We start from the raw sequence: 26,369 nt of genomic DNA, 5'->3' as shown, positions 1-26,369 counted from the left end.
GAATATAAACTCTCAAATGAAAACTTTTTGGATCATACATGAATATTAGGCACAGTAGAAAAGAAATGTAAACGAAGCAAGCACACAATACACAGGCACACATAATGCAGACACAAAGATAACTTTCATTATTCCCCCCAGATACGTTCTTCATGATTCATGAAAACGTAACATCTGTGTAGATACCATTGTTATCATCAGAATTTATTAAATAAACAGTGCTTAATTCCTTTATTCTGAATACACAATTGCATACACCAGTGACCAGATTCACTTGTCACTTCCAAAGAGAGTGGAGGCAATATTTCTTGGAAAATGCACGCACTTCCACACACACAAACATGCACACAATATTGCCACATGATAATCCAGGTACCATCAAGCAGAGAAAGACAGCAGTAAAGCCTAGACAAATATAAACCAGGATTGGTAAATCAACAATAAAAGAAGAAGAAAGAAATTGTCATTTTAGATAACACTGAGAGAGAGGAGGGGAGTGAGAGACAATCATAAAAGGACATAAAACAATCCACATACTGCAAAAGATTTTGGAACTCATGGATTCTAGTAGCTTTGGAAATATGCCAAAGAATGAAACTTTAAATGCAATCATACTATATCTATCTATATAAGCTACACATAAATTAGGTGCTCATCTGATGACTGAAGAAATTGCTGTCATGGTTTGGAAATGTGGCTTTATAATGTATAGCAAGCTGAAACACAGAATACGAACAGACCTAGATTAATCAAGTGGTCTGAATCTAGCCAACAATACTCGAGCATTTAAAAATAAACAAACAAACAAACAACTGTAGGCAACAGCACCACATATATACACACAAGTTCAATACAGTAATTTTTTCCCTTCGTTATCCCCCCCCGCCCCCCCCCCCAAAAAAAAGTCAAAAATCCATACAACCTTATTTTTTTCAACAGCCAGTTTTTAATTGTTTCACGCTGAAATGTGTCTGTGATCACACTTTATTATTTCATCCATGATAAAGAAGGAAATTGTGGGAAGGGGAGCATTTCACTGAAATACTCCATGTGGCAGCAGCAAGTTCATGAATTGAACTTAATCTAAACAAAATATAACAAAAGCATCATGCACACACAAACAAATCATGCATCAACTTACAAGAGAAAACTGTAACCAGAGAACCCAGTGAAGATATCTAAAATATCACAATAATCTTTAACACATCCAAAATCATCTGCAAATCACAGGAGTGTGGATCTACTATCTGCCAAATAGGGAAAGAAAACCTGTTTAACTGGATTCACACTCGAATGAAAAAACAAAGAAGAGAAAAAGTCACATGAAAAATAATTTAATGAAGGCATCCAAAAACGTTATTTCCATCATTAAAATATAAGTTCACCATGAATAATACAGCTTGAGCCAAAACATGTGAAAGAGTTCTTTCAAACTAAAAATGTCATATCGTCCCACTATCATTTGCAAAGAGGAAAAGATGCTACTGTAATGGGCACACAACATTACACATACCTATAAATAAAACAAATGCCATTTTGCTCCAAAAACAAACTCAAGCTTATCAGTGTGTAACTGAATCTGACACTGCTTTAACATTAATTTGTTTTCAATCAAATGGTGTGAAAAATAAATTACTTTTGTTTTTTTCCACTTAAGCTAGCAGCTTCAGATATAATTACAGAAACTTCTGTGATGGGGAAAATGTGTTAGGCAATGAATCTGAAGATGTGCTGCTTCCATTACATGCATAAACAAAAAAATTCTCAACATAATCTGCTTTCCATAATATGCATTTAACAAAGACACATTGAAGATAATCAACTTTCATCTATATGCACATATAACAAATACTGAAGATGATCTACGTTCCATTCTATGCACACACTGAAAATTCTCAGAATAATCTGCTTTTCATTACAAATGCAATTAAATACAACAAATGACAAAGAGTCAAAGTCTGACACAACGACTGCTACAACACACACACACACACACAGTCAGAATCTGAGCTAAGTACTGTCACGCTGACAGACTCATGCATACAAAATCTCACACACAACATTGACTCCAATCCCAAAAGACACCAGTCTCTCTCTCTCTCTGTGACATTTTCCACTGACCAGAGAGAACAAGCCTAGTAAATCAAAAACAGAGCAACAAGCCAGAAATTCAGAAACAGAGTAACACAATGATGGCCCCAGTCTGAGCAGATCATTACACCCTCAACAGTGTCATCAACCTGATATGACATGCATCTTGACCATGTGGGAGGGGAAGGTGGAGTGGGAGGGAGTTGGGGCAGATACATACTGCTGCTTGTGAGCAAAACAGCTGCTTAACCTGTGCTCCAGTGGATGCATCAAAGAAACAAAAATCTGATTTAGACAGGCATTCAGAGGGTTGTAAATATTATTCATAAGTGTTTAAAAGTAAAGACTTGACAAGACTGACCTTTAGCAATTCCACCACTGTTTATTAAAAAGGAAAGCTTTCCTGCCTGTTTCCATTACAAGAGATTACAATATGTGAACAAAACAAGATGCCACACTCAGCATTTAAATAGAACGATGTGCAATATAATCTGCAAATGTGCTTCAACTTGGTCTGCCCTAGATATACTACAACTCTTCAAGCCACCATCACCTTCCTTGAGCCACACACATATTATACAGAGCTATTACAGCCCAAATCAAGCACATACCAAACATTGACACTCGATTTTCCTCACAAAGGCACACATAAGCACTCACTCCAGACAAATGAAAAACATTGATCACCCTGGTCCCGTTCAGGCTGTGCACATTTTAAAATGCTACAATGACCTCTGCCTTCAAAATGAATGCGTCCAATTGTACATTTTATCATCCATGTTCAATGTTTTCAGTGGTAGCTGCCCTGCCCCCCAAAATAAAAAGAAAACAATGCGAGAAGGAATCATTAGAATTAACAGACACTTCCATGCAACTTATACCAGTAAGTCTGAATACAAGTACACATGAACAGCCAGAGCTGAAATTTGTGAGTCAAGCTATGATTGATTATAGGCCCAGCCCTGGGTGTACAATACAGAGCGATTTACTGTTTAATCCCTACAGAAAGGACCTGGATAACAACAATGAGAGGTAAAAACCAAGAGAAGACTGACAATAAACATGTTGATGTAACTCTCTCATGTGTACATTTATATATATCTACATCACTCCAGTTACAGGATTTCATGACCTTTCGCTTGTTTCATCATACGCTTAAATCAAAACCCTTTTTTCTGCAAAACTTGGGTTGCTCTACCTTTCAGAGTTGATAAAAAAAAAAAAAGAGAAAAAAAGAAAATAAAAAAAAAGAAGTGAAAAGAAAAAGGTATATACAGGGCTTATGTTGTGAGTTCTTTGCTGTGTGCCAAAAACATGCCACACACATAACTTCAGTTTATTGTCTCAGAAGAAGGACTAGCACCCACACCACCACAAGGTCTTGTGGAGGGTTAAATAAAAACATTGATCCCCCGAGTCAAACCTGGGACCTCATTTCCTAGACTTTTTCTTCATTGATTAGAACTTTGAAGATAGGAAGATGTGCAGCAGTTGCTGCCTGTTTGCCCAGCAACTGCTGCACATCTTCCTATCTTCAAAGTTCTAACCGATAAAGAAAAAGTACACACTGGTGCACAGTGATTAAAGAATGAGGTAACTCATACATCCCGTCTTATCAAAACCTGATCATGACTGTGTTATAGGCAATGCAGACTTTTTTGAGGGCTGTCATCTTGGAACTATTAGTTCACACAGACCCAAATGAGTACAAAGACAGGCCACTTGTCCAACGGATGTTTTACCTGAAAACGCAGCATATCATTACAGGCTCACATGCTGTGATGCTGCCTTATCTCAAATCTCAAATGGCAGGTTCTTCACAAGGGTGTGTGGTCAAGTTTATTCCTTAATTAATGCTGTTGTCAAACTAGGTTTTGCACCACTCTGTGGCACTGGTATATATGGTTCTTCAAAAATTTGGTCTCTTTTCTAATTGTTCTGAAAATGTTGCGGTTCTTCTGAAAATAGCTTTTTCTTCTAACAAAATACTGTTTGAGTGGGTAAACTAGTTGATGACCTCATAAAAGTTCTTTATCTTAAATACACCTGTACATGTTTCACCACTATCTGTCATCAAGCCAAACACAATGCCTTTAGTTTGTTGGTGGTGAGAAAAAAAAGGCAAAATTCAATCCAAATTTGGGACATCAGATTAACCCAAATTTTATGTATCAGACATGTGCATTATAATTTCTTCTTCTTCTTTTTTTTTTTTTTTTATAAAAATCCTCATTTACAGTCATTCGAAAGATTTATTTATACTTGTCTGTATATATCAGAAAAAGAACCCATTTGAAAAAGAAAACTTGCCTTCATATACAGCTTCAATATTTCACACATCTCACCCTGATAGTGAACACTCTACAAACAATTGTAAAGTGAAAGAGGTTATGGTAATGGGAATCCTCCTTCCACCTCACCCCTTTAAAAACAACAACAACAAAATAAATAAATCAGTGGGGAAGAAAAAAAAAAAAAAGAAAAAGAAAAAAGCTGTGAACCATCACACAAAATCAGGGCAGCAACATCAACAACACACAACACAAAACATCCATCCTCAGGTACCAGGTGTGCCAGAAACTGAAGCCATGACCTATGAGGAGACAACTTTCCCTGAGTCCTCCTTCCCTTTGTATTTTGCTTTCCCATGGGAGAAAGGTAGGTACCGGTACCTGATCATGTGCTGTAACAGAAAAAAAACAACATCCAACCCCTGAAGTCGTGCATGTTTTATTTCTAAAAATATAACAGAAATCATGCAACTTGCTATGACATTAATAAGGGTCTTTTTTGTGTGTGTGTGTTGTTTTTTTTGACTCACTTGTGTAAACAAAGTGAGTCTATGTTTTAACCTGGTGTTCGGTTGTGTGTGTGTGTGTGTATGTGTGTGTGTGTCCATGGTAAACTTTAACATTGCCATTTTCTCTGCAAATACTTTGTCAGTTGACACCAAATTTGGCATAAAAATAGGAAAAATTCAGTTCTTTCCAGTCATCTTGTTTAAAACAAGATTGCACCTCTGGGATGGGCACAAAAAAATAAAAAAGAAGCCAAATTATATGCAAACTGATTTTACTGTTATATTTATATATTTTTTATTCTCTAAACTTGGCACTTTCATCTGATATTCTGACACAACAAGAGCAGTCATTTTTATCATTTTTTGTTCAAACAGGAACTTCTTTTGCTAAGCATGGAAGTTATAATTATTTTGCATGTCTTTGGTGCAAATAGTAAAAAAGGGAAATTAATCTGTAATTAATGCTATGGGACTTAATTTGCTTTAAACTGATCTTTCTCATCTTAAACATTACATTTTGAAATTATACTCAATACATGAAAAGCTTGTGTGTTTTACTCTCAATGTACAGGGCTATCACTATGTTCATTCGCCCAAGTGGTCTTTTTCGGAAAATACTAAAATCAATACGATGACTGGACTTTATAGATCTATTGGCTGAGCCCTGAAGGTCAAGGGCAAAAATCAATTGCGTACACATATTTATAGATATTCAAAGCGCGTGCTCATATTCTTCGCGAACAACGCCATTTTGTTTCAAGTTGTTGACCTGTCCGTTCAATCCTATATTCAATCGACAATACACAACAACATGTGATGGAAAGTTGGACAAGGAGACCGTTAAATATTTATTCAGAGAAAGATATGTGAATGCCTCATCACTTACTGGATTATGCCCCAAACTGCCATAAAAATATCCACAGAATCAGTTGGAATTCAAAGTTAAAAATAATAAACCATGCGAGTTAATACCCCTGAATTGATGAAACGTAAAAATTTCCAGTCTTGACTTTTCTCAAAATGAAGTCCTTTTCACTTCATACGACGTTTCGAAGTACTTGTACTTGGCTCTACATGTTATTAGTTTAACAAAATACTCAATTTTCATATCAACTTTAAAACTATAATGAACATAAAAGAGAAACTGAATTGACCGTGTCAACCGGGTGTAACTAAACTTGTACATCTATCTAGATCCAGAGAAAACGGCTAAATGTTGCAGTGTGATTGTGGGGATAGCCACGTCTCCTTTACCGTGGACTTAAAAAGAATTTTTAATTGCCCTTAAAGATTTTTTGAATGCCCAAGATACACCAGAATAATATATATGATTTAAACAGCGTTCTCACTGCGAATACCGCAATCGATTTATCGCCCTTTAAAAAAAGCATGTTTAAATGTTATATTTTTGAACGTCAGCTAAGGAGCCCCGATAGTGTAATGGGTAAGACAGTTTCTTCTCACCCGATCACATGGGGTTCGAATCTGCCATTAGGACTTTTTTTTTCTTTTTCTTTTAACCCGAAGCTTTATAATAACAAATACAGAACACATTTTAACAATTAGATTTTTTTTTTTTAAGTGTGTGACAAGTGAGTCTTGAAGGCCTTGCCTCTCTTGTTTTAATGTATTTCATTCACAAAGAACACCAAATACCATCAGTAAATTTAAAAAAAAAAAAAAAAAAAAAAAAAAAAAAAAAAAAAAAAAAATCTGTGCACAATTACCATGTCTGTAAGGGGGAGAAAACAAAACAAAAAAACAAACAAAACAAAACAAAAAACCCAGAATAAAAAAAACAACACAGGACAACACAAAGTTGCTGTTTGTATATCTGAAGCCCGAAAAGAAAAACAAGTTCAAAAAGGCACAAAAAAATTACTCCAGTACTTATTGCATTCTAATCCTGTTCTGGTCTGTGACTGCAATACGTTTTATTCTTCGTCATTTTTTCACCAAGTTACTTTCCCTGAAACATGTGGCAATACTGTGTTGAATTTTCTTTTCTTTGGATGATCTCTTTGAATCCACTGCTTCATGTTGATTGAAGTCTACACACACTTTTCTATCCCAGTAGATGGTGGTATGCTGAACCACAAGGTCAGTGCACCAATCCTGACCTGAAAAAGGTATTCTTAACCTTATTTCTTTCCTTACTAGAAGGCAGCTTATCTTTACATACACCCCTCTCACCCCCACATACACACACAACTCACCTTTATCTGACGTTTCATGGTGATTGTAAACAGGATGATAAAATACATGACAAGGATTGGCCAAAAAACAGGGATGTTCAAAAACTCAAAGAATGTGCATATCATGCCAATGAGTATCGCCTTGGTAGCAGAGTACCTGCACACACACATATACACAATCCCATTTGTTTGTAAAAAAAAATATTGCTCTGGTTGGTTGTTCTTCTGAAACACTATTCTGAAAGTGAGCTGGACCTAAAATTTTTACAGTGTTATAAAAGCAAGTAATTAAACAGGAGAAATACAGCATAATTTCAATGCAAGTCACTTTGGTTTGTTGAAAAAAACTTTGTTCATTTTTCCTTGTATGGAATTTGAATAACAGAAAAATCACAAGGAACTTGACTACTGAGATCTGGCAGTTAGTGAAATACAGACAGACATTTTAATGTTCAACACTGACACCTACACTACCCAGCTGATTTGCAAATTTGGACTTCATTTTGAGACAAGCTAAACATTTCTCCATACATGCTTATTTTAAGCTGCAGCATACATTCATTGGATATTAGTTTTCAATCAAGCAATACAATCATATTCCTCTCAAATCCAAACACTGTCAAAATTTATGTTTAAAGGAAATTTTCTATCTAAAATTACGTTTAAATAACATACTTACCATGGCCCAACTAGTGCAGACTCTGGCAGGGGTCTGACATTCCTGTCCTGTGCAAACTACTATCCGCCTATGCGGAGAAAACGAAAGTAATACGGCCAATAACCTTCCGGAAGTAGGTAACCTCCCCTTTGTCCCACTGGCTAGCGCCCTCTTTTGACTGCAATATGCCATCACCAGCGCAGTGAATAGGGAGAACAGGAAGCGGGGAGGATGGGAGGGTCTTAAATTTGGGTCCCAGTAAGTATGTTATTTAAACGTAATTTTAGACAGAAAATTTCCTTTTAATTACACATACTTAACCGTGACCCAACTAGTGCAGAATAGCGCGAAAAGGTGGAGGGCTCGCCTGTTCTACTGTCTGTGTGCTGCGATAGCCTGTTGTGCAACTACCACAGAAGCGATGCCTCTTGGGCCATCATCCCGCAGGCGTGCGACGTCTCTCGGCCCCAGTCAGGTAGAAGTCGATGAAGGTGGCAGGGTTTTTCCAGTAGGCAGCACCCATGTCTTGCCACTGCAGATGCAACGCCTCTTGAGCCATCATCCCTATAGCGATAGATGTTCCTGAAGTAGAATTTGATGAAAGTAGAGTGTACTGTGTCACCTAAGGATATTGGTGCGGGCAAAGAAGACAGAGGTCCGCAGCTGTATTGTGGGAGAGGTCTGTGGACCACAGCTGTGCTGATAAATGTAGTGCAAAGAAAATCGGGTCGGTGTGTTGAATCCACACTTTACTGAGAGCCCTTTGAATCAAAGGAAGGGAAGGAAACACATACCCTTATAGGGTTGTCTCATTTGAGCGCGGTTGAGCGTCAATGCAAGGAGGTGCACATGTGGTTTGATCTGATGTTTCCACATCGGTTGTCGGCCGATAGTGGAAGTGATACATGTGTTTGAAGGAAACTGGCACGAGACAGAGGTAGGCCACCATGTTGGGCTTGCCTTAGGCGTGACATCCGGAACTGTAGAGCTCCACCATGCGAGCTGACAGGCGATGGGCGCTCCCCCTGCCACTTTTTTGTTGTTGCCAAAAAATGACAGCACTGGTATGTTGCCTATGCATAGAATGGTAGACATTTGGCAACAAAAGACTTGAGGTCCCTGGTGTCTCTGGGACAGGGCTGTGTAATTGCCCTGGTAGGTACCATCACAAAGGGGCAAACGGAAGGCTTGATGGCTTCTCCTATCTCCCAATTGAACCATATAATTATGTGACCTGGTTGAAGACAAAATCTGACAAAAAACAAGAACGCCAGAGAATTGACAGACAGAAAATACGAAAAAACTTAGCCATATGAAGAGCACAGGAACAGGAGTCATAATGGCTGCCGGAAAAAGAGGGTGCTAGCCAGCGGGACAAAGGGGAGGTTACCTACTTCTGGGAGGTTATTGGGTGTAGTACTTTCGTTTTCTCCGCATAGGCGAATAGTAGTTTGCACAGGACAGGAATGTCAGACCCCTGCCGGAGTCTGCACTAGTTGGGTCACAGTTAAGTAAGTGTAATTAAACTGAAAATCTAAGCAGATTGATATCTATGGTACTGCCATCATATTCATGAATACATTACCTGAAAACAACAACACTCACCAAAATTTAAATTCTGGTAACCTTCGCATAAAAGGTCGGAATTCTTCATTGGACTTTGTTGGTAATGATGGTCCATCCTCTGGATAAAACAGAAAGACAAAAACATCACATATAAACCCAAAGAAATGTACTGAAAGTTACAGCTCTCAATAAAATTTACTGAATGCATCATTCAATGTTATAACTTTATGCAGCTGCTGTTATGAAAAAGGTACACTTTTGCTAACCTATAATAGACTGGCCTTTTAGTATAGATTCAAACACAAATGCAGTCCAACAAAACCTGCAAACACTATCCAAAGGCTGCGTGTGTGTGTATGTATGCATGGATATGTGCAGGTGATTGTGTGTGTGTGTGTGTGCATGCGATGGTGTGGGACCGTTCTTGCATGTTGTGTGCTTGTGTGCGTATGTAACTGTATGTATGTGTAAGCTTGCGCATTCAGCTTATGTGCTGGATTGTGTGCTGCATGTCATACTCCTATCTGTTTTCAATTTATCATAATTTTATTTGCTTGTTAAAAATAATTTCCAGTCTGTGCAGTGCACTGTGCTCCAGTTCAATCTGCATTATTACCATTATAAATATCACATTTCTGACCAACTGAAATACATGACATAAAGTAAACTAAGTATACACACCCACACTCTTGTGCATACACACCATAAATGATAAAAATGGAAAATAAGCCTTCCTGAATTCTAACCAAACATTATTCTTACCGTCGCTATCATCAAGGATAGCAGGGTCGATCTTGGGTGTGAGAAACGCAATGAACAGGTTCAGCAGGTATATTCCCAGTGCGTATGTGACAATGTACCAACCCTGGAAAATTTCAATATCTGTTGTAACTTGTTTGATTTTTTGGTAAGAACAGGCTTACTTTTGCTCTTCACATTAGCTGAATTGAAACAACAGTTCAAATCAATGCTGACTGATAGAAATGTAAGCAACAGTTTAACTCCTTTCTTTCTTTTTTTTTTGGACCAAATATCTTTTCTTTTCTCATCTGACTGGGACCTCTTTTTGAATACTTTAAAAAGGTGTTCTTTCACATGATCACTGGTCCACTGACAAGTTGCCAAGAATGAAAAACAAAAACAAAAAAAAACAAACAAAACTGTCAGTCCTTTTCATTCTGACTGTAGACATATTCCAATAACAACAATGTTTTAAATTAACATTCACAAAGTTTTACGACATATATAATAATTACATGCACACAGGTACCTCAAGTCAGACTTTTACAGGCCCAACAGGGGACATTATAAAGTTTGGTAGAAAACTGCAAAATGAATATATCTCTATCCATTATCAGTTTTCTTTACCCTCTTTCTTTGAAAAGGCATTTGAAACTTAACAGCATGCAAAAGCTGAGAGGGAGAAAATGATTTATGGTAGGTTCCACACACACATTGCATGAGCACATATTTATTTTCTATGTAAACACTCACCTGTAAAAAGTAAACACGCAGAACATATGCAGCACTGAGAAGGCAGCAGAAGACCCATCGACCAGCTGTAAATGGTGTGACTCGATCCAAATAATGTTGATGAAGCTGAGAAAGAAGAAAATCAATTTCATTAGAGAAAATTATAAGAGAAAAGAATCGAAAGATATATTTAAAAGAAGAGAAGAATGCACAGACAGGGAGAGAGGGGGAGGGGGAGGGGGTGGGGGGGGGGGGAAGAGAGAGAATTCCAACTGCACATGCCCCCCCTGCCCTTCCAAGTTACTCCCACACCCACTTCCACCCTTCTCCAGCAACATAATATATACACATAATTAGTACAAATATGCACTCAAACACATACTCACATACACTCAAACAGGCATAGAAACTCACAAAACAAAATATACACAACCACACACATCTACGAACACACTCCCACATACGTACAAGCACACAGGTAACAACACTACTGTTAGATAATACTAATGGGAGGAGTATGGTGGGTGCCACACCTCAGAGAGGGCATCCCTGGATGCAAGAGGGACCCACAAGTGCTGTGAGGGGACAAACACCCACACATTTCCCTGTAGGACCGAGGGCTGGGTAGGTGGGAACCGCAGCTCCCCCGGGCCGAGCAGGGCCCCTCAGCAGCCGCTGGTCCTGACAAGGAGGCCGTTGTGACCGTGGAGGTCACCTGTGGGTTGACAGAGGCCCGATTTGTGGACAGAGTGGCAATATTGGTCGAGGAGCTCGACCTGACCGACAAGAAGTCGATCCCACTTGTCGGGGCTGTGTGTGTCACCCTGTGAGATGTGCTGGGTTGGGTCCGGTGGGGAGTGGGCAAGGGGTTGGCCCTTGGTACTCCCGGCAACCCAGCGTGCACCATAGGTGCGCCCCAGAACGGGTAGAATGGGGGTAACCACCCGTGGGCACCAGCCATACTGTGACCCGAACCCCAAGGGTCACTGGCGCCTTGACCCCCATGAAGGGAAAAACCTGGCTAAGTCGGAGGGAGATCAGGTCCGACTTGGGTGTCAGTCCCGCCCGAAGACGAGCAGGCTGACTGCCCGGAACCGCCTGACACGCGCGGGCCTCCCCCAGCAGGGGAGACCGGCCGGATAGCGGGAAGACCTGCAGAGCAGGTTGCCACGCGCCCCGAATCCCCTCCCGTGGGGTGGCTTGGCCCGGGGTGGGCAAAGTAGAGATCCCCCCCGGAACCAAATTTTTCTCCCCCCCCCCAGGAGGAGGTGGGGGAGGGGGGGTCGACAGAGAAGGGAGGAGGGGGAACAACAATGGGGCCCGTGAGGGCCGTCTCCAAGTGGGGACCCGGGTAACAGCCGGGCGCGGCCTCCCCTTGGGAGTTCGCGCCTAGCTGCGAGTCCCCACCGCCAGGAGAGGACTTGCCACTCCCCCTTCTCCCTGCCTCACGCTGGGACACCTCGGGAAGCGACGCTCGTACCTCTTTCCCCCGGTTCCCTTCATGACCGTTTTGCTGGTATGAAAGTCGCCTCTGCGATCAGCATCTAAAGACGCATCGCCGCAGTCCGTATCAGGAGGAATCATGAGCTCCGGACCTGGGAGAGTCTCTTGCCGAGTCTCAGTCCCAGCATCATGATCCCTGCCTTCGTGGTATGGCACACGAGGCATGGAATCCGCGCTTAGGCACCCAGCGAAAATCCGACCCCCAACAGAGAAAGGAAAGACAGGATCGACTTAGAGGTAGAGAAAAACGAATGAATCGAGGGTGCCGAGTCGAATCGAGCACACAGAATGTAAGAATACAATACAGACAAGCCGCATGCAGCAAAGTAAGGCCAAATGAATACGCTTAATAAGCGTAAGATGAGACAGAGCGTAAACCTGACAAGATGGCGTGGACAGCCTTGGCCAAAGGAATGATTCAGCACTAATAGCTTTTAGAGGCGTTTGATTGGCTGAGAGCGGACCGGGCCAGCACTGCTGGTCTTTTCACTGTTAGCCGCACGAAATTTGGCCAAGCAGAGCAAACCGATAGGCCTAGTTTGCATCAGTTTGACATGGTACAGTATATGACACCAAAAGAGGGAATATGGATAATTTATAGAATAAAAAAAAAATCTCAAAATATAAGTAATGTTACACATTTTTCATGTTGAAACAGATTTTTCCTACAGCAGTTCAAAAAGCTATAACATCTCTTCCTTACTTATTTTAGCTTAGCATTAAATTAAAACAATAGAAAAAGAAAGAATAACAGTAACTTGTGATATCTTCTGTGTGTGTGTGTGTGTGTGTGTGTGTGTGTGTGTGTGTGTGTGAGAGAGAGAGAGAGAGACACACACACACACACACACACACAGACAGAGAGCATTTGTAATTAAAAAACCTTCAAACTGACACTATACTCTAACATAGCAATGCAAACTTACTTCACCAATTCGTCTGAAAAAGCGGACGACTATATTAGGCTGAGATGGAGCTGCTGCCGCAGCTTCTTTTCCATCCAAAACCACCATGCTTCCAACGTCACCTGGTTGGCTGTCCTATTGTCCTGGGTGGCTTGTAATCACTTCCTGATGGATGATACCTCCTTAGCAACGCTGTACAACATCAGCTAAAAATGAAAAAAATATCCAACATTTAATATTCTTCAAAGTGAAATGGACTATGTCATTAATAATCATGCTTACAAAAATTACATTACATTTTATAGACACAAATAAGCAAGAACATAATACAGTATGTAGATAACATACAGTGTACTGTATGTATTTTGACATTTTTGCACACAGTAAAAGAAAACTAATACACATGGATACTAACTATCAAGTACCAGTACTATTTTCTTATATTTCTTTGTGTGAATATGTATACACTGTTGTTATTTCTTTTGTTCACTGCTGCTTTTAGTCAATATGACAATGGACGTCATTAAGGGTGAAAACACACCTAAAAATATATTATCTTAAATGGCTTATAATTTATAATATCAAAGTAAAAAAGGTAAAAGCTAACTTAAGTTTCCTGAACCTAGAACATATAACACAAAATCCATGATACCAGTGTCATTACAACTCAAATCTTATTTGTAAGAAAACTGATTAAAGCCTAATATTTGGCTGTGATAATCCTTGATCACCTGAGTACTGCATGGATATATTATGATCTTATTCTTAGCAAGTAACCATATCAAGTTTCAGTTTCACTTACAGTTTTTCAAAGAGGCATCACTGCATTGGACAGATCCATATCTCCTACACTATGTCTGCCTGATCAGCAGCATAACCCAAAGCGCTTACTATGGCTTTGGGTGCATGCGTATAAGATACTTGTGTTTTCTACTGAAAAAGCTTTCTTGAGAACAGGCAGCAAGCAGTTGTGGTGGAGGGAGTCACCTCAGAATACATTCCAGTCAACTCTGGTGTCCCCCAGGGTTCGGTCCTCAGCCCTTGTCTCTTACTTCTCTCATCAATGACCTCCCAAATACCATCAAATATCTTGGTGTGAACATCCAAGACGACCTACGCTTCCCATATTCCCGGGGACAGCTACGGTAGCTGGATTGCCCTAGCTAGAGATGTGAATACACCAGTGGACTGCGCCCCATCTCCTTTATCAGTAAACAGAACATCCTTGGGTAGCCCAGCTAAATTGCACCCAACAGCAACCTCCCACAACATGACAATTTTCATCAGCATACTGATGTTGGTCATTAAGTGGAAGAAGAAGAAGAAAATGAAGAAGAAGAAGAAGAAGAATTTTGCCAAAGGGCAGCCCTTTGGCTTTTGCTTCCGTGGGTTCTTTTCCAGTGCGCCAGGTGCGTGCTGCACACGGAACATCGGTTTATCTTGACTTGTACGTGCAAGACGCTCAGTTTCATTTCCCCCAGTCAATCCTGAGAGAAAGGACGAGAGCAAGAATCGAACCCCGACCCTAACGAACACTGTATTGGCAGATGAGCGTTTTAACCATTCTGCCACCTTCCTCCCAACCATATCATGACCGAAATTGTGAAAAAGGGGTTGGGTAGGTTTACTATTCTTAATTGGTGACCGGATGGGGAAAGAGAAAACAAACTGAAAAATAGCAGAAAAGGACAAATAAAAGAGCAGCATTTACAGAAAAAAACAGAGTAAAATCATTTGTTTATTTGTGTGAAATTTGTTTGCCGTCTGCTCCTCGAAATCCTGGCTATGGCAGCGGCCATGATAACGGGACCGGCCCACGACATCAATGTTCAAGCAAACGCAAAAATTACACATAAAAAATCTTAAACACAAAAGAAAAAACTTACCTGGTATCATGAAAGACATTTACATGCCACTCAAATTCATACACATATTCATTTAAACCAAGAAATTAAAAATTAGCCACGTTGTCTGCTATGCCTCGCTGTAAACGGAAACATTGATTCCACATCCTTACATCCGGCTGGACATGCGCTGTGTCGGGAAGGGAGTTAATTCCAGTGATTGCACAAAACGATTGAAACACCCTGAAACAAACAGATAATCAAAGAGAAAGACAAGCTGGACTGATTAACCATAACGACAAAAATTTCTAAGACATCAAAATAGGTTTTCAGCAACAGTCACTAGTACCTGTCTGCTTTGGGATATCAAATTCAGTTTGGATGTATCCGGCCATCAGGCCAGGACATGTCCGAAATCGAAAGTTGTTTTTATCTCTGAGGCTGAGATCGATTCGACAGTGAGTGACTGACAGATTGTTTTTTTTATTTTTTATTTTTTCTCAAGGCCTGACTAAGCGATTTGGGTTACGTTGCTGGTCAGGCATCTCCTTGGCAGATGTGGTGTAGCGAATATGGATTTGTCAGAACGCATGCAGTGATGAGATACAGATCCTGATACTGATATGGCCTGGCCATATTTATTATTTTAGAAATACTTTTGCATAGATGTTATAATGCCACAAGTTAATGTGTAAAATAAAAAAGTGTTCAATGTTTCCAGATTTACCTTTTCGTGACCAAGGAAAGAAACAGCTGCCACACGGAAATAATATCAGGGACTGATAAAATACTGATATAATGTCTTCTGTCAGACAGGTTGTCTGCATAGGTAAGATATGTTTGGTTATGATTGTCATTATGGTTTTGTGTTTCATATTGCTTGCATGTTCATAATGTTGCATGTGCTTTTGAAGCAAATTAATGCTTCACACATCTTCTAAATCTTTAAATGTTCACATGGCATAAGCATGTCTTACAGACACAAACTCAGGCACACACTGGCACTGACAGACAGATATATAGACTCCACAGAGAAACACACAAGAGACAGACAGACAACACACACACACACACACACACACACACACACACACACACACACACACACACACACACACACACACACACACACACACAGAGAGAGTTGTTACAGTTGCTAATGTGAGATAATGTATATATAAGTAAACCTGAGATTAAAAGCAATTGCTCATTTGCCCAAAACATTGAATTCATGTTTTGTTGTGATTTTATGATTATTAAAGTGGACCTGAACAAAGAATATTATAAGTGTTACAAAGCTGAAAAAGTTTTAAAGCAAAGACAACATCAGTAATGTCCAGACTGAAACTTGAATGGAATGACAACATCTCCATGAAGCACAAAGATCAGGCTCCTGGATGGGTCGATTTATCCAGTCTTTCTGTATGCCTGTAGATGTGAAACCTCTTGGCAGATTTGGAAAGAAGAATCCAAGCCATGGAAAAGATGTGCTATTGCAAGATTCTAAAAATCAGAGACGTTTATCATATCAGCAATGAATTAAAGCACCAGTTCATCAAGCAGCACAGTGGACAATATGAAGATGTACTGACATCTGTTCAGAAAAAAAGAGCTATGTTAGCATGACCACGTACATGACCCAATGGTCTTGCTAAAAGTTTGTTTATTTATTTATAGTCTGTTCATCTAAGATGATGATATTAGACTGAAAATAAATGATATTATTATTATTATTTGGATTATTATCATTCCTATCACAATGATGATTGTTAGTATTAATTGTGAGTGTGTGTGTGTGTGTGTGTGTGTGTGTGTGTGTGTGTGTGAGAGAGGGATAGAGAGAGGGAGAGAGCTTGTGCACGTGGGTGTGAACACTTACACGTCTTTGGAGCGGGGGAATGAAATCAAATTGTGACTATACAAACGTACTTGGGGTTGGGGGATGAGGTGGGGGAATTTGAATGGGCGTCTGTGTGCATGCGTGGATGTATGTTGGGAGTGGGTGGGGGATACACGTATGTGAGTATGTGTGTGCGTTAAAACAATTTTTGAGATATTGATATTAATGAAATTTGGTAAATTGATTTGTTAAATATGTTCTTTTTAAATTCATATCATTGGGGTTTTTTTTTGTTTTTTGTTTGTTTTTGGGTTTTTTTCCTTCTCAAATTAGAATTTCTTTGTGTTGCTCAGTTAATATTTATTCAAATGGTTGCTAAAATCTCAGTAGAACAAAAAGTTAACCTGACAATAAATGGTTTCATCCAATCATCAAAGGAATTGTTAATGGTGGGAGATGGAGGGGAAGACAGAAAAAAAAATGATGCACTGACAACATTGCAGAATGGACAAAAAGCCATTTGCAGAGACTGTGTCTTTGATACACAACCGACAGAGCTGGAGGAATCTGAACAGTTGTTCTGTGCAGTGCCCCAGTGACACTTCACAGAGTTAAGGAAGAAGAAGAGGAAGAATGATAATATGGCTACATGAAATGAAAACCAAAGAAACACATGCAGTTATATAAATTATCTGTCCAGAACAAAAACCAATATCAAAGGAAGGAGCATGTTAAGGATAAAACAACAATAAAGAGCAGTAACTTTCTCCCTCTACAAGGTACACAACTTCAAGTCAATGCTGCTTATGTTAACAGTTCAGCTAGCACACATGTAAACAAAAGGTACACTGGAAGAAACTAAGACACTTTCTCAATAAAAGAAATTCTGGACTTGTCCTTATACTGATCATTTGAGCTAGCACACAAGTAAACAAAAGTTACACTGGAACAAAGCCAGACACTTCCTCAAAAAAGGAAGTTCTGAACTCGTCCTTTTGCTCATATTTTGAAGCTAGCACACAAATCAGTAGCATAAACAGTATTGACTTGAAGCTGCGCACCTTGTGAAGGAAGAGAGTCACTTCTCTTTAACCCTTTACTCTCCTAGCCTCCAATTCTGAGTTGAGCTCTCAGACTATTATCAAATTCATTACGGACCAAATATTGTTCTGTCAAGTGCATATGCTTTAGTAACCTGACAATTGAGCATATAATTTTTCACTGTAGCTTGATGAAGCCTTTTGTACACGAAAGTGTGTCTTCACAAGTGAATGAGAACGTTGATGTTTTTGACTTTTTGCATTCATTATCAGTTGTTTCGCTTGTCAGTTTAATGACTTCTCTTTTACGAAGTCCTTTAAGTAATTTCCTGTAACTGTATTTAGAGGTTTTTTGTTTTTTTTGTTTTTTTGTTTTTGTTTTTTTCTTCCAAATTTCACCCGCATTTTTACCCTCATTTGCCCAGTTTCTCCCAACCCTCCATTCATCCACATCTCCCACCCCTTCTAACCAATAATACTCAGATGTATTCATAAATACTTTAACAAAATGTCTTCAATCACCGATATGTGTGACGGGACATTAAACAAAATTCCTCCTCCTCCTCTCCTAGCCTCATTGTTCTTTCATGTGAAGTACAAGTTGCAGCCCAACAGTGCACAAAAAAAAAAGATCAAGTGTATTGTGAGTCAATGTGACATTTTATTGTTTTAACGTGTGCAGAAAATGTGGACAAAATGACCCCAAGTGGTTTAGCGAAGCACCTAGCTTCAATGTCATGTGGGCCCTGGCAGAGAATTGAAGTGGTCTTCTTGTACAGTAAACTGCAGAGTCGTCAACCTCTGTGTGCCGCTGTAAACATGTCAAACTTGCAGTATGGTTTGTGCATGAGGTGGAATAATGTGTAAGTTAGACTTTCGTTTTCTCTCCTACGCCTTCAGCTCTTTTTGATTGAATCAGTGTAATTACATTAATTTTTATTTATCCATTTGTACATTTATTTTGTGTGTTCCAACATATCTGTTTATCTTGTTACCGTGATCAAACTGTTGACTTAGTTTGCAGTATCAGAGACAGCTAAAATAACTTGTCGGCTGTGTGGATAGTTTTAGAAATCTGATAGCATATTTAGTAAACTTTGTGAATTACATGCTTTCTGTGTTTGTCTCTGTATTTTGCACAGTTCATGGCTCATGTAACAACTTTGGTTCATGTTCACATGTCATATATTGTAAGAGACAGGAAATATCCTGCATGTGAAGTGAATGGTTGAGTCGTGTGGATGTACATTTTGAATCAAGTCTTCTGAACAGGATGCTGGGCTGAGTAGAATACTACAAAATGATTATAAACTGAAACTAGATGCATGATTCAGAAGCACTTATACTTTAACTTTTGTAAGAAATCATGAAATTATAAATGAGACACATGCAGCTCATATTTGAATTGAAAACTAAACACATGCACTTGCCAAAGAAAATAGTACACAAAAGCTAAGACATTAATTTTTGAAATAATTAAATTGTCTGATGAATTGTGTTTCACTGTGTTGTACAGTTTGATAACTCCACTCTGTGATCTGACTGCAGGAAATACAATGGAGCCAAACTTAAGTTTGTGCAGTGGGTAGACTGCAAGAAGGTACCTCTGGCTCGATGGATTCTCCTCGACAGTGGCCTACGCGTGTCTGTGAAAGGGTGCAGACACTGGGCTGTCGACTTGGACGTAGAATACGTCAGTAGTGGTGAGGAAGACGATGACAAAGGTGATGACAAAACGCCTGTAGAAGCGGGATCTTTTTACAATTGGGAAACCATCAAGACGAATGGTGGGGAAAGGTTTTGCTATGTGGCTTTCGACTGTGGGTGCATGATTCAGGAAAGGCCACTCCCAGGCTCAAGGGCAGGTAGTGACCAGCTTGACCTGCTGGTGGAGAAGATTGTGGAAGCAGGTTAGTATCCCTGTAATGATGTGTAGAGTGACAGGTTAGTGTCCTTACAGTGACGTGTAGAGTGATAGGTTAGTGCCCTCATAGCCATGTGTAGAGTGATAGGTTAGTGTCCTTACAGTGATGTGTAGAGTGATAGGTTAGTGCCCTCATAGCCATGTGTAGAGTGATAGGTTAGTGTCCTTACAGTGATGTGTAGATTGATAGGTTAGTGCCCTCCTAGCGATGTGTAGAGTGACAGGTTTGTGTCTTTATAGCCATGTGTAGAGTGATAGGTTTGCGTCCTTTTTGTGATGTGTAGAGTGATAGGTTTGCGTCCTTTTTGTGATGTGTAGAGTGATAGGTTTGCGTCCTTTTTGTGATGTGTAGAGTGATAGGTTAGTGTCCTCATAGCGATGTGTAGATTGATAGGTTAGTGTCCTCATAGCGATGTGTAGAGTGATAGGTTAGTGCCCTCATAGCGATGTGTAGAGTGATAGGTTAGTGTCCTCATAGCGATGTGTAGAGTGACAGATTAGTGCCCTCATAGCCATGTGTAGAGTGATAGGTTAGTGCCCTCATAGCGATGTGTAGAGTGACAGATTAGTGCACTCATAGCCATGTGTAGAGTGATAGGTTAGTGCCCTCATAGCAATGTGTAGAGCTATAGGTTAATGTTCTTACAGTGATGTGTAGCTTGATAGGTTAGTGCCCTCATAGTAATGTGTAGAGTGATAGGTTAGTGCCCTCATAGCGATGTGTAGAGTGACAGGTTAGTGCCCTCATAGCGATGTGTAGAGTGACAGGTTTGTGTCCTCATAGGCATGTGTAGAGTGATAGGTTAATGTCCTTACAGTGATGTGTAGAGTGATAGGTTAGTGTCCTCATAGCCATGTGTAGAGTGATAGGTTAGTGTCCTTACAGTGATGTGTAGATTGATAGGTTAGTGCCCTCATAGCGATGTGTAGAGTGACAGGTTTGTGTCTTTATAGCCATGTGTAGAGTGATAGGTTTGCATCCTTTTTGTGATGTGTAGAGTGATAGGTTTGCGTCCTTTTTGTGATGTGTAGAGTGATAGGTTTGCGTCCTTTTTGTGATGTGTAGAGTGATAGGTTAGTGCCCTCATAGCCATGTGTAGAGTGATAGGTTAGTGCCCTCATAGCGATGTGTAGAGTGATAGGTTAGTGCCCTCATAGCGATGTGTAGAGTGATAGGTTTGTGTCTTTATAGCCATGTGTAGAGTGATAGGTTTGCGTCCTTTTTGTGATGTGTAGAGTGATAGGTTAGTGCCCTCATAGCGATGTGTAGATTGATAGGTTAGTGCCCTCATAGCGATGTGTAGAGTGATAGGTTAGTGCCCTCATAGCGATGTGTAGAGTGATAGGTTAGTGTCCTCATAGCGATGTGTAGAGTGACAGATTAGTGCCCTCATAGCCATGTGTAGAGTGATAGGTTAGTGCCCTCATAGCGATGTGTAGAGTGACAGATTAGTGCACTCATAGCCATGTGTAGAGTGATAGGTTAGTGCCCTCATAGCAATGTGTAGAGCTATAGGTTAATGTTCTTACAGTGATGTGTAGAGTGATAGGTTAGTGCCCTCATAGTAATGTGTAGAGTGATAGGTTAGTGCCCTCATAGCGATGTGTAGAGTGACAGGTTAGTGCCCTCATAGCGATGTGTAGAGTGATAGGTTAGTGCCCTCATAGCAATGTGTAGAGCTATAGGTTAATGTTCTTACAGTGATGTGTAGAGTGATAGGTTAGTGTCCTTACTGTGATGTGTAGATTGATAAGTTAGTGCCCTCATAGCAATGTGTAGAGTGATAGGTTAGTGCCCTCATAGCCATGTGTAGAGTGACAGGTTAGTGCCCTCATAGCCATGTGTAGAGTGACAGGTTAGTGCCCTCATAGCCATGTGTAGAGTGACAGGTTAGTGCCCTCATAGCGTTGTGTAGAGTGATAGGTTATTGTCCTCATAGCCATGTGTAGAGTGATAGGTTAGTGTCCTCATAGCGATGTGTAGAGTGATAGGTTAGTGTCCTTACAGTGATGTGTAGATTGACAGGTTAGTGTCCTCATAGCCATGTGTAGAGTGATAGGTTAGAGCCCTCATAGTGATGTGTAACGACAGGTTTGTGTCTTTATAGCCATGTGTAGAGTGATAGGTTTGCATCCTTTTTGTGATGTGTAGAGTGATAGGTGTGTGTACTTTCAGTGATGTGTAGAGTGATAGATTAGTGTTCTTATAGCGATGTGGAGAGTGTCAGGTTTGTGTCTTCATAGTGATGTGCGGAGTGATAGAATAGAATAGAACAGAATAGAATAGAATATGTCTTTATTACCAAGTGTACCGGGGTCACAAGGAATATTGGGGGGGATAGTACATAACAAGGTACGAACATAAATCAGTAATCATACACAAACACAGATACAGTAGAAATTAGGATACATACAAGTGCATATCAATATAAAAACTTGTGCATACTCACACATGCACGCACTGCAGTCACTTACACACACACACATGCTCGCGCGCACACACACACACACGCACGCATGCACACACACACACTCACACACACACACAAACAATCTCTCTCTCTCTCTCTCTCTCTCACACACACACACACACACACACACACACACACACGTTTGAACAGAACTGAGCCGCATATTACATGTGGACTGATGGGGCTGATGACTAGATCTTCAAGTAGATGGTTGTTGATTGCAGAATTCTAGTTATCATACTGGATTTGTTCGAGAGACAGGGCATTGACTGCTTTCGGGAAAAAGCTATTGGCGAAGCGATTGGTTTTCGTACTGTACCGTCGACCAGAGGGGAGTATCTCGAAAATCCCAAAAGCTGGATGTGATTCGTCCTAGCTGTTTGATTTTGCTTTTTTGAGTAGCCGCTTATAATATATGTCTTCTAGAGAAGGTAGATCAGCCCCGTTAATCTTGGTGGCAGTTTTTACGATTCTGTTCAGGGCTGCGACTTCTGCCTTGTAATATTGAAGGTTAACACGTTTTCAGTGACTGCTCGATAGAAATCAACCATGATTTCTTTTCTAATTCCGAACTTTTTGAGGCGTCGAAGAAAGTACAGGCGCTGTTGTGCTTTCTTAACAGTTTTTTTTCCCCCGTATTTTTCTCCCACTGATTTCAAATCGTTGGAAATGATCAGTCCGAGAAATTTAAATTCGCTGATGATCTCTACTTGCTTGTCTTTAATGACACGTGGTGAGGGGTCACATCTGGTGTTCCTGAAATCTGAAATTAATTCTTTTGTTTTTGATACTTTAGTGTCCTTATAATGATCTATTTTTGTAATTCCCTGGCATTGATTTTGATAAAGTAGTCCAGTTCGTAGAGATCAGTCATCCGTTTTCCATTAAAAAAACAACAACAAGAAAGCAACAACAAAAAACAAAGATGATATCAAATCTGACGTACAAATACAGGCTGTTCATAGTTGCATTGTGGAGTTGTTGTTGTTTGTTTGTGTGTGTGTGTGTGTGTGTGTGTGTGTGTGTGTGCGCGCACATGCGTGTGTGTGAATGTGTTTGCATATGTGTGTGTGTGTTTGTACACATATGCATGTGTTTATGTGTGCATGTGTTTGTTATAATATTTGCATGTATTGAGTGGAAGGTGTTGTGTCATGTTTAATCTTGACTCACACACTATGAACATTCATAAAATCATAGCACCTGTAGTAGAAAGATCACATAGCACAGTCAATGCGAAACTGTATTACATGACACTTTTTTTTGTCATTTTTACTTGTTGTCCTCAGGAGTACAGCGAGCGATCCTGATGGGCAGCTCAATCAAGAAAGCACAACGTGCCAAAGCCCTTGCTGCCCTTTATCCGGATCACTTTCGATTTTCTGTCGGTATGCTTCTTCTTCTTCTGCTTTTGTGGGCTGTAACTCCAACATACACTCGCATGTACACGAGTGGGCTTTTACGCGCATGACCGTTTTTACCCCGCCATGTAGGCAGCCATGCTCCGTTTTCGGGGGTGTGCATGCTGGGTATGTTTTTGTTTCCATAACCCACTGAACGCTGACATGGATTACAGGATCTTTAACGTGCGTATTTGATCTTCAGCATGCGTTTACACACGAAGGGGGTTCAGGCACTAGCAGATCTGCACATATGTTGACCTGGGAGATCGTAAAAATCTCCACCCTTCACCCACCAGGCGCCGTCACCGTGATTCAAACCCGGGACCCCCAGATTGAAAGTTCAACGCTTTAACCACTTGGCTATTGCGCCCGTCATGTCGGTATGCTGAATCAGGTCTTTGAGTGATGGTATTGTTTTTTTTTTTTTATCGTATCGCGTGAGTCTTTCTCACAACAGATTAGTGTTGCATTTTATTGTATTGTGTTGCTGTTTGTAACAGCAGATTAGTATTGTATTTTATTATTGTATCGTGTTACTCTTTGTCACAACAGATTAGTGTTGCAATTTATTGTATTACTCTTCTTTTTTTTTTTGCTGCCTCATCATCTGCACCATTTCAGTGGCGTTACTCCCACGCCGCTCATTTAGATTCCCACACACACGGCCACACCCGGGTTCGTCCGTATTGTATTACTCTTTGTAACAACAGATTAGTAATTGGGCTTGATGCGGCAATTTTTCGCAGCATTCACGGGTTTAGCCCAGAACGTGATTAGTATTGTGTTGTTTGTTTGGGTTTTTTTTTTTTTTTTTTTTAATTGTGTCACTCTTTGTCATAACAGATTAGTGTTGCAGTTTATTGTATTATGTTACTTTTTGTAACAACAGGTTAGTATTGTAATTCTGTGGTATTGTATTGTGGTCCTCTTTGTCACAAGAGAGTTCTCTTTTGTGCAATAGGGGTTGCTGTTCCTGGGGAGAGTGGCTTGCTACAATGTGGTGCCGCCCTTATTTTATTTCATTTTATTTTATATTATTTTTCTTCTCCCTGCAAGTGTGTTTGTTTTCATATCACAGGGGATTTCTCTACATAAGTTCCCCTGGGACCCTCCTTTTTTATGCTGTGGGTTCTTTTACATGTGCTAAATGCGTGCTACACATGAGACCTTGGTTTATCATGTGATCCAAACAAGTAGTATCCAGACCACCACTCAGGGTCCAGAGGAGGGGGAGAAAATATTGGCGAGGGTGGGGTTCGATCCTGTGCGCTCAGATTCTCTCTCGCTTCCTGGGTGGGGTGCTTTACCGCTTGGCCACCGCTCCACTCCAGTAGTTGCTCTATTTCAAAGATGTGTGTGTGTGTGTGTGTGTGTGTTGAACTGATATTTCACTGATTGATTTATTTTGTTTTATTGTGTGAGAGCGAGTGTGCATTTGATCTTTGTGTGTGCTCACTTCTCTCTGTGTGTGTGTGTGTGTGTGTGTGTGTGTGTGTGTGACTACTTGCTCATAATCATACTCTTGCAAACATACACACACTCACTCTCTCTCTCTTTAATCCATTATCTCTCTCCTTCACTCACACACACACACACATACATACACACACACACACACACACACACACACACACACACACACACACACACACACACACACACACACACACACATGACTTTGATGATAACGATATCACTATCATCATCCAGTCATTATCACCCATATTGTTATCTTAAACTTTGTATTCCGACATTTTGATACGGATACTTATGTATCGCTATCCACAGTCGGAGACCAAGCTCTAAGCACTTTACTAACACAGGGTCATTTACACAACAGGCTGTTACCTGGGTAGAGCCGACTGATTACTGCCATTGGGCGCTCATCATTCGTTTCCGGTGTCATTCAATCAAATTCCAGGCACGCACACATACACACTCGGACAAACATTTAACACTCTCCAATTCTATTTCAGGCACACACACATACGCACTCAAACAAACATTTAACATTCTCCAATTCTATTTCAGGCACACACACATGCAAACTCAGACAAACATTGAACACTCTCCAATTCCCAACTGAGGCACATTGACGGGCTCAGTAACCGAGTGGTTAAAGCGTTGGACTTTCAATCTGAGGATACAGGAATCGAATCTCGGTGGCACCTGGTGGGTAAAGGGTGGAGATTTTTCCGATCTCCCAGGTCAACATATGTGCAGACCCGCCAGTGCCTGTACCCCCTTCGTGTGTATGCGCACGCAGAAGATCAAATACGCACATTAAAGATCCTGTAATCCATGTCAGCGTTCGGTGGGTTATGGAAACAAGAACATATCCAGCACACACACTCGTGAAAACAGAGTATGGCTGCCTACATGGCGGGGTAAATAAACAAAACGGTCATGCACGTAAAATGTTAAATGTTACATGTTTGTCTGAGTGTGTAAGTGTGCGTGCCTGAAATCTGATTGAATGACACAGGAAACGAATGATTAGTGCCCAATGGCAGCCGTCAGTCAGCTCTACCCAGGTAGGCAGCCTGTTGTGTAAATGACTCCGTGTGTGTAAAGCGCTTAGAGCTTGGTCTCCGACCGAGGAAAGGCGCTATATAAGTATCCATATCAAAACATCCTTTGCGCTCTGGTGGTTCTC

The 26,369-nt window shown here is 40.4% G+C and overlaps 2 protein-coding genes across 3 annotated transcripts in view; one reads left to right on the top strand and one right to left on the bottom strand.

Annotated features, from left to right (window-relative positions):
- Window positions 1–188: 188 nt before the first annotated feature.
- Window positions 189–15,207, bottom strand: LOC143287498 (protein RER1-like). Of its 2 annotated transcripts, none has more exons than XM_076595526.1 (7): window positions 15,078–15,207; window positions 13,213–13,397; window positions 10,805–10,909; window positions 10,073–10,175; window positions 9,350–9,428; window positions 7,108–7,243; window positions 189–4,774 (listed from the first exon to the last, which is right to left on the bottom strand). In XM_076595526.1, exons 2-7 carry the CDS (start codon window positions 13,297–13,299, stop codon window positions 4,685–4,687), a joined length of 600 nt encoding a protein of 199 aa, XP_076451641.1. In that variant the 5' UTR covers window positions 13,300–13,397; window positions 15,078–15,207; the 3' UTR covers window positions 189–4,684. The 2 variants fall into 2 exon arrangements, with proteins under 2 accessions (XP_076451641.1, XP_076451642.1); XM_076595527.1 differs by having other exon boundaries at window positions 13,213–13,383; window positions 15,078–15,192.
- A 61-nt stretch (window positions 15,208–15,268) lies between these two features.
- Window positions 15,269–26,369, top strand: part of LOC143287136 (uncharacterized) — a 20,234-nt gene continuing 9,133 nt past the window's right edge. Inside the window, exons 1-5 of the mRNA XM_076595081.1 lie at window positions 15,269–15,493; window positions 15,757–15,864; window positions 18,598–18,778; window positions 19,464–19,825; window positions 23,600–23,698. Coding sequence (XP_076451196.1) covers window positions 15,834–15,864; window positions 18,598–18,778; window positions 19,464–19,825; window positions 23,600–23,698 — 673 coding nt within the window. The 5' untranslated portion in view covers window positions 15,269–15,493; window positions 15,757–15,833. The remainder of the gene's footprint in view (window positions 15,494–15,756; window positions 15,865–18,597; window positions 18,779–19,463; window positions 19,826–23,599; window positions 23,699–26,369) is intronic.

This window comes from Babylonia areolata, chromosome 11, assembly GCF_041734735.1.
Source record: "Babylonia areolata isolate BAREFJ2019XMU chromosome 11, ASM4173473v1, whole genome shotgun sequence".
In the NCBI taxonomy this organism is placed as follows: domain Eukaryota; kingdom Metazoa; phylum Mollusca; class Gastropoda; order Neogastropoda; family Buccinidae; genus Babylonia; species Babylonia areolata.
This window is presented reverse-complemented; position numbering and strand designations above follow the sequence as displayed.

Excerpts from the sequence above, each read along its gene's own strand:
- LOC143287498 (XM_076595526.1), bottom strand. The coding sequence starts at position 13,299 with ATGGTGGTTTTGGATGGAAAAGAAGCTGCGGCAGCAGCTCCATCTCAG. Across the intron at positions 10,910-13,212 it reads TTTTCAGACGAATTGGTGAA|CTTCATCAACATTATTTGGA; the intron begins GTAAGTTTGCAT and ends CTTCTTTCTCAG. Across the intron at positions 4,775-7,107 it reads CCATGAAACGTCAGATAAAG|CACATGATCAGGTACCGGTA; the intron begins GTGAGTTGTGTG and ends TTTCTGTTACAG.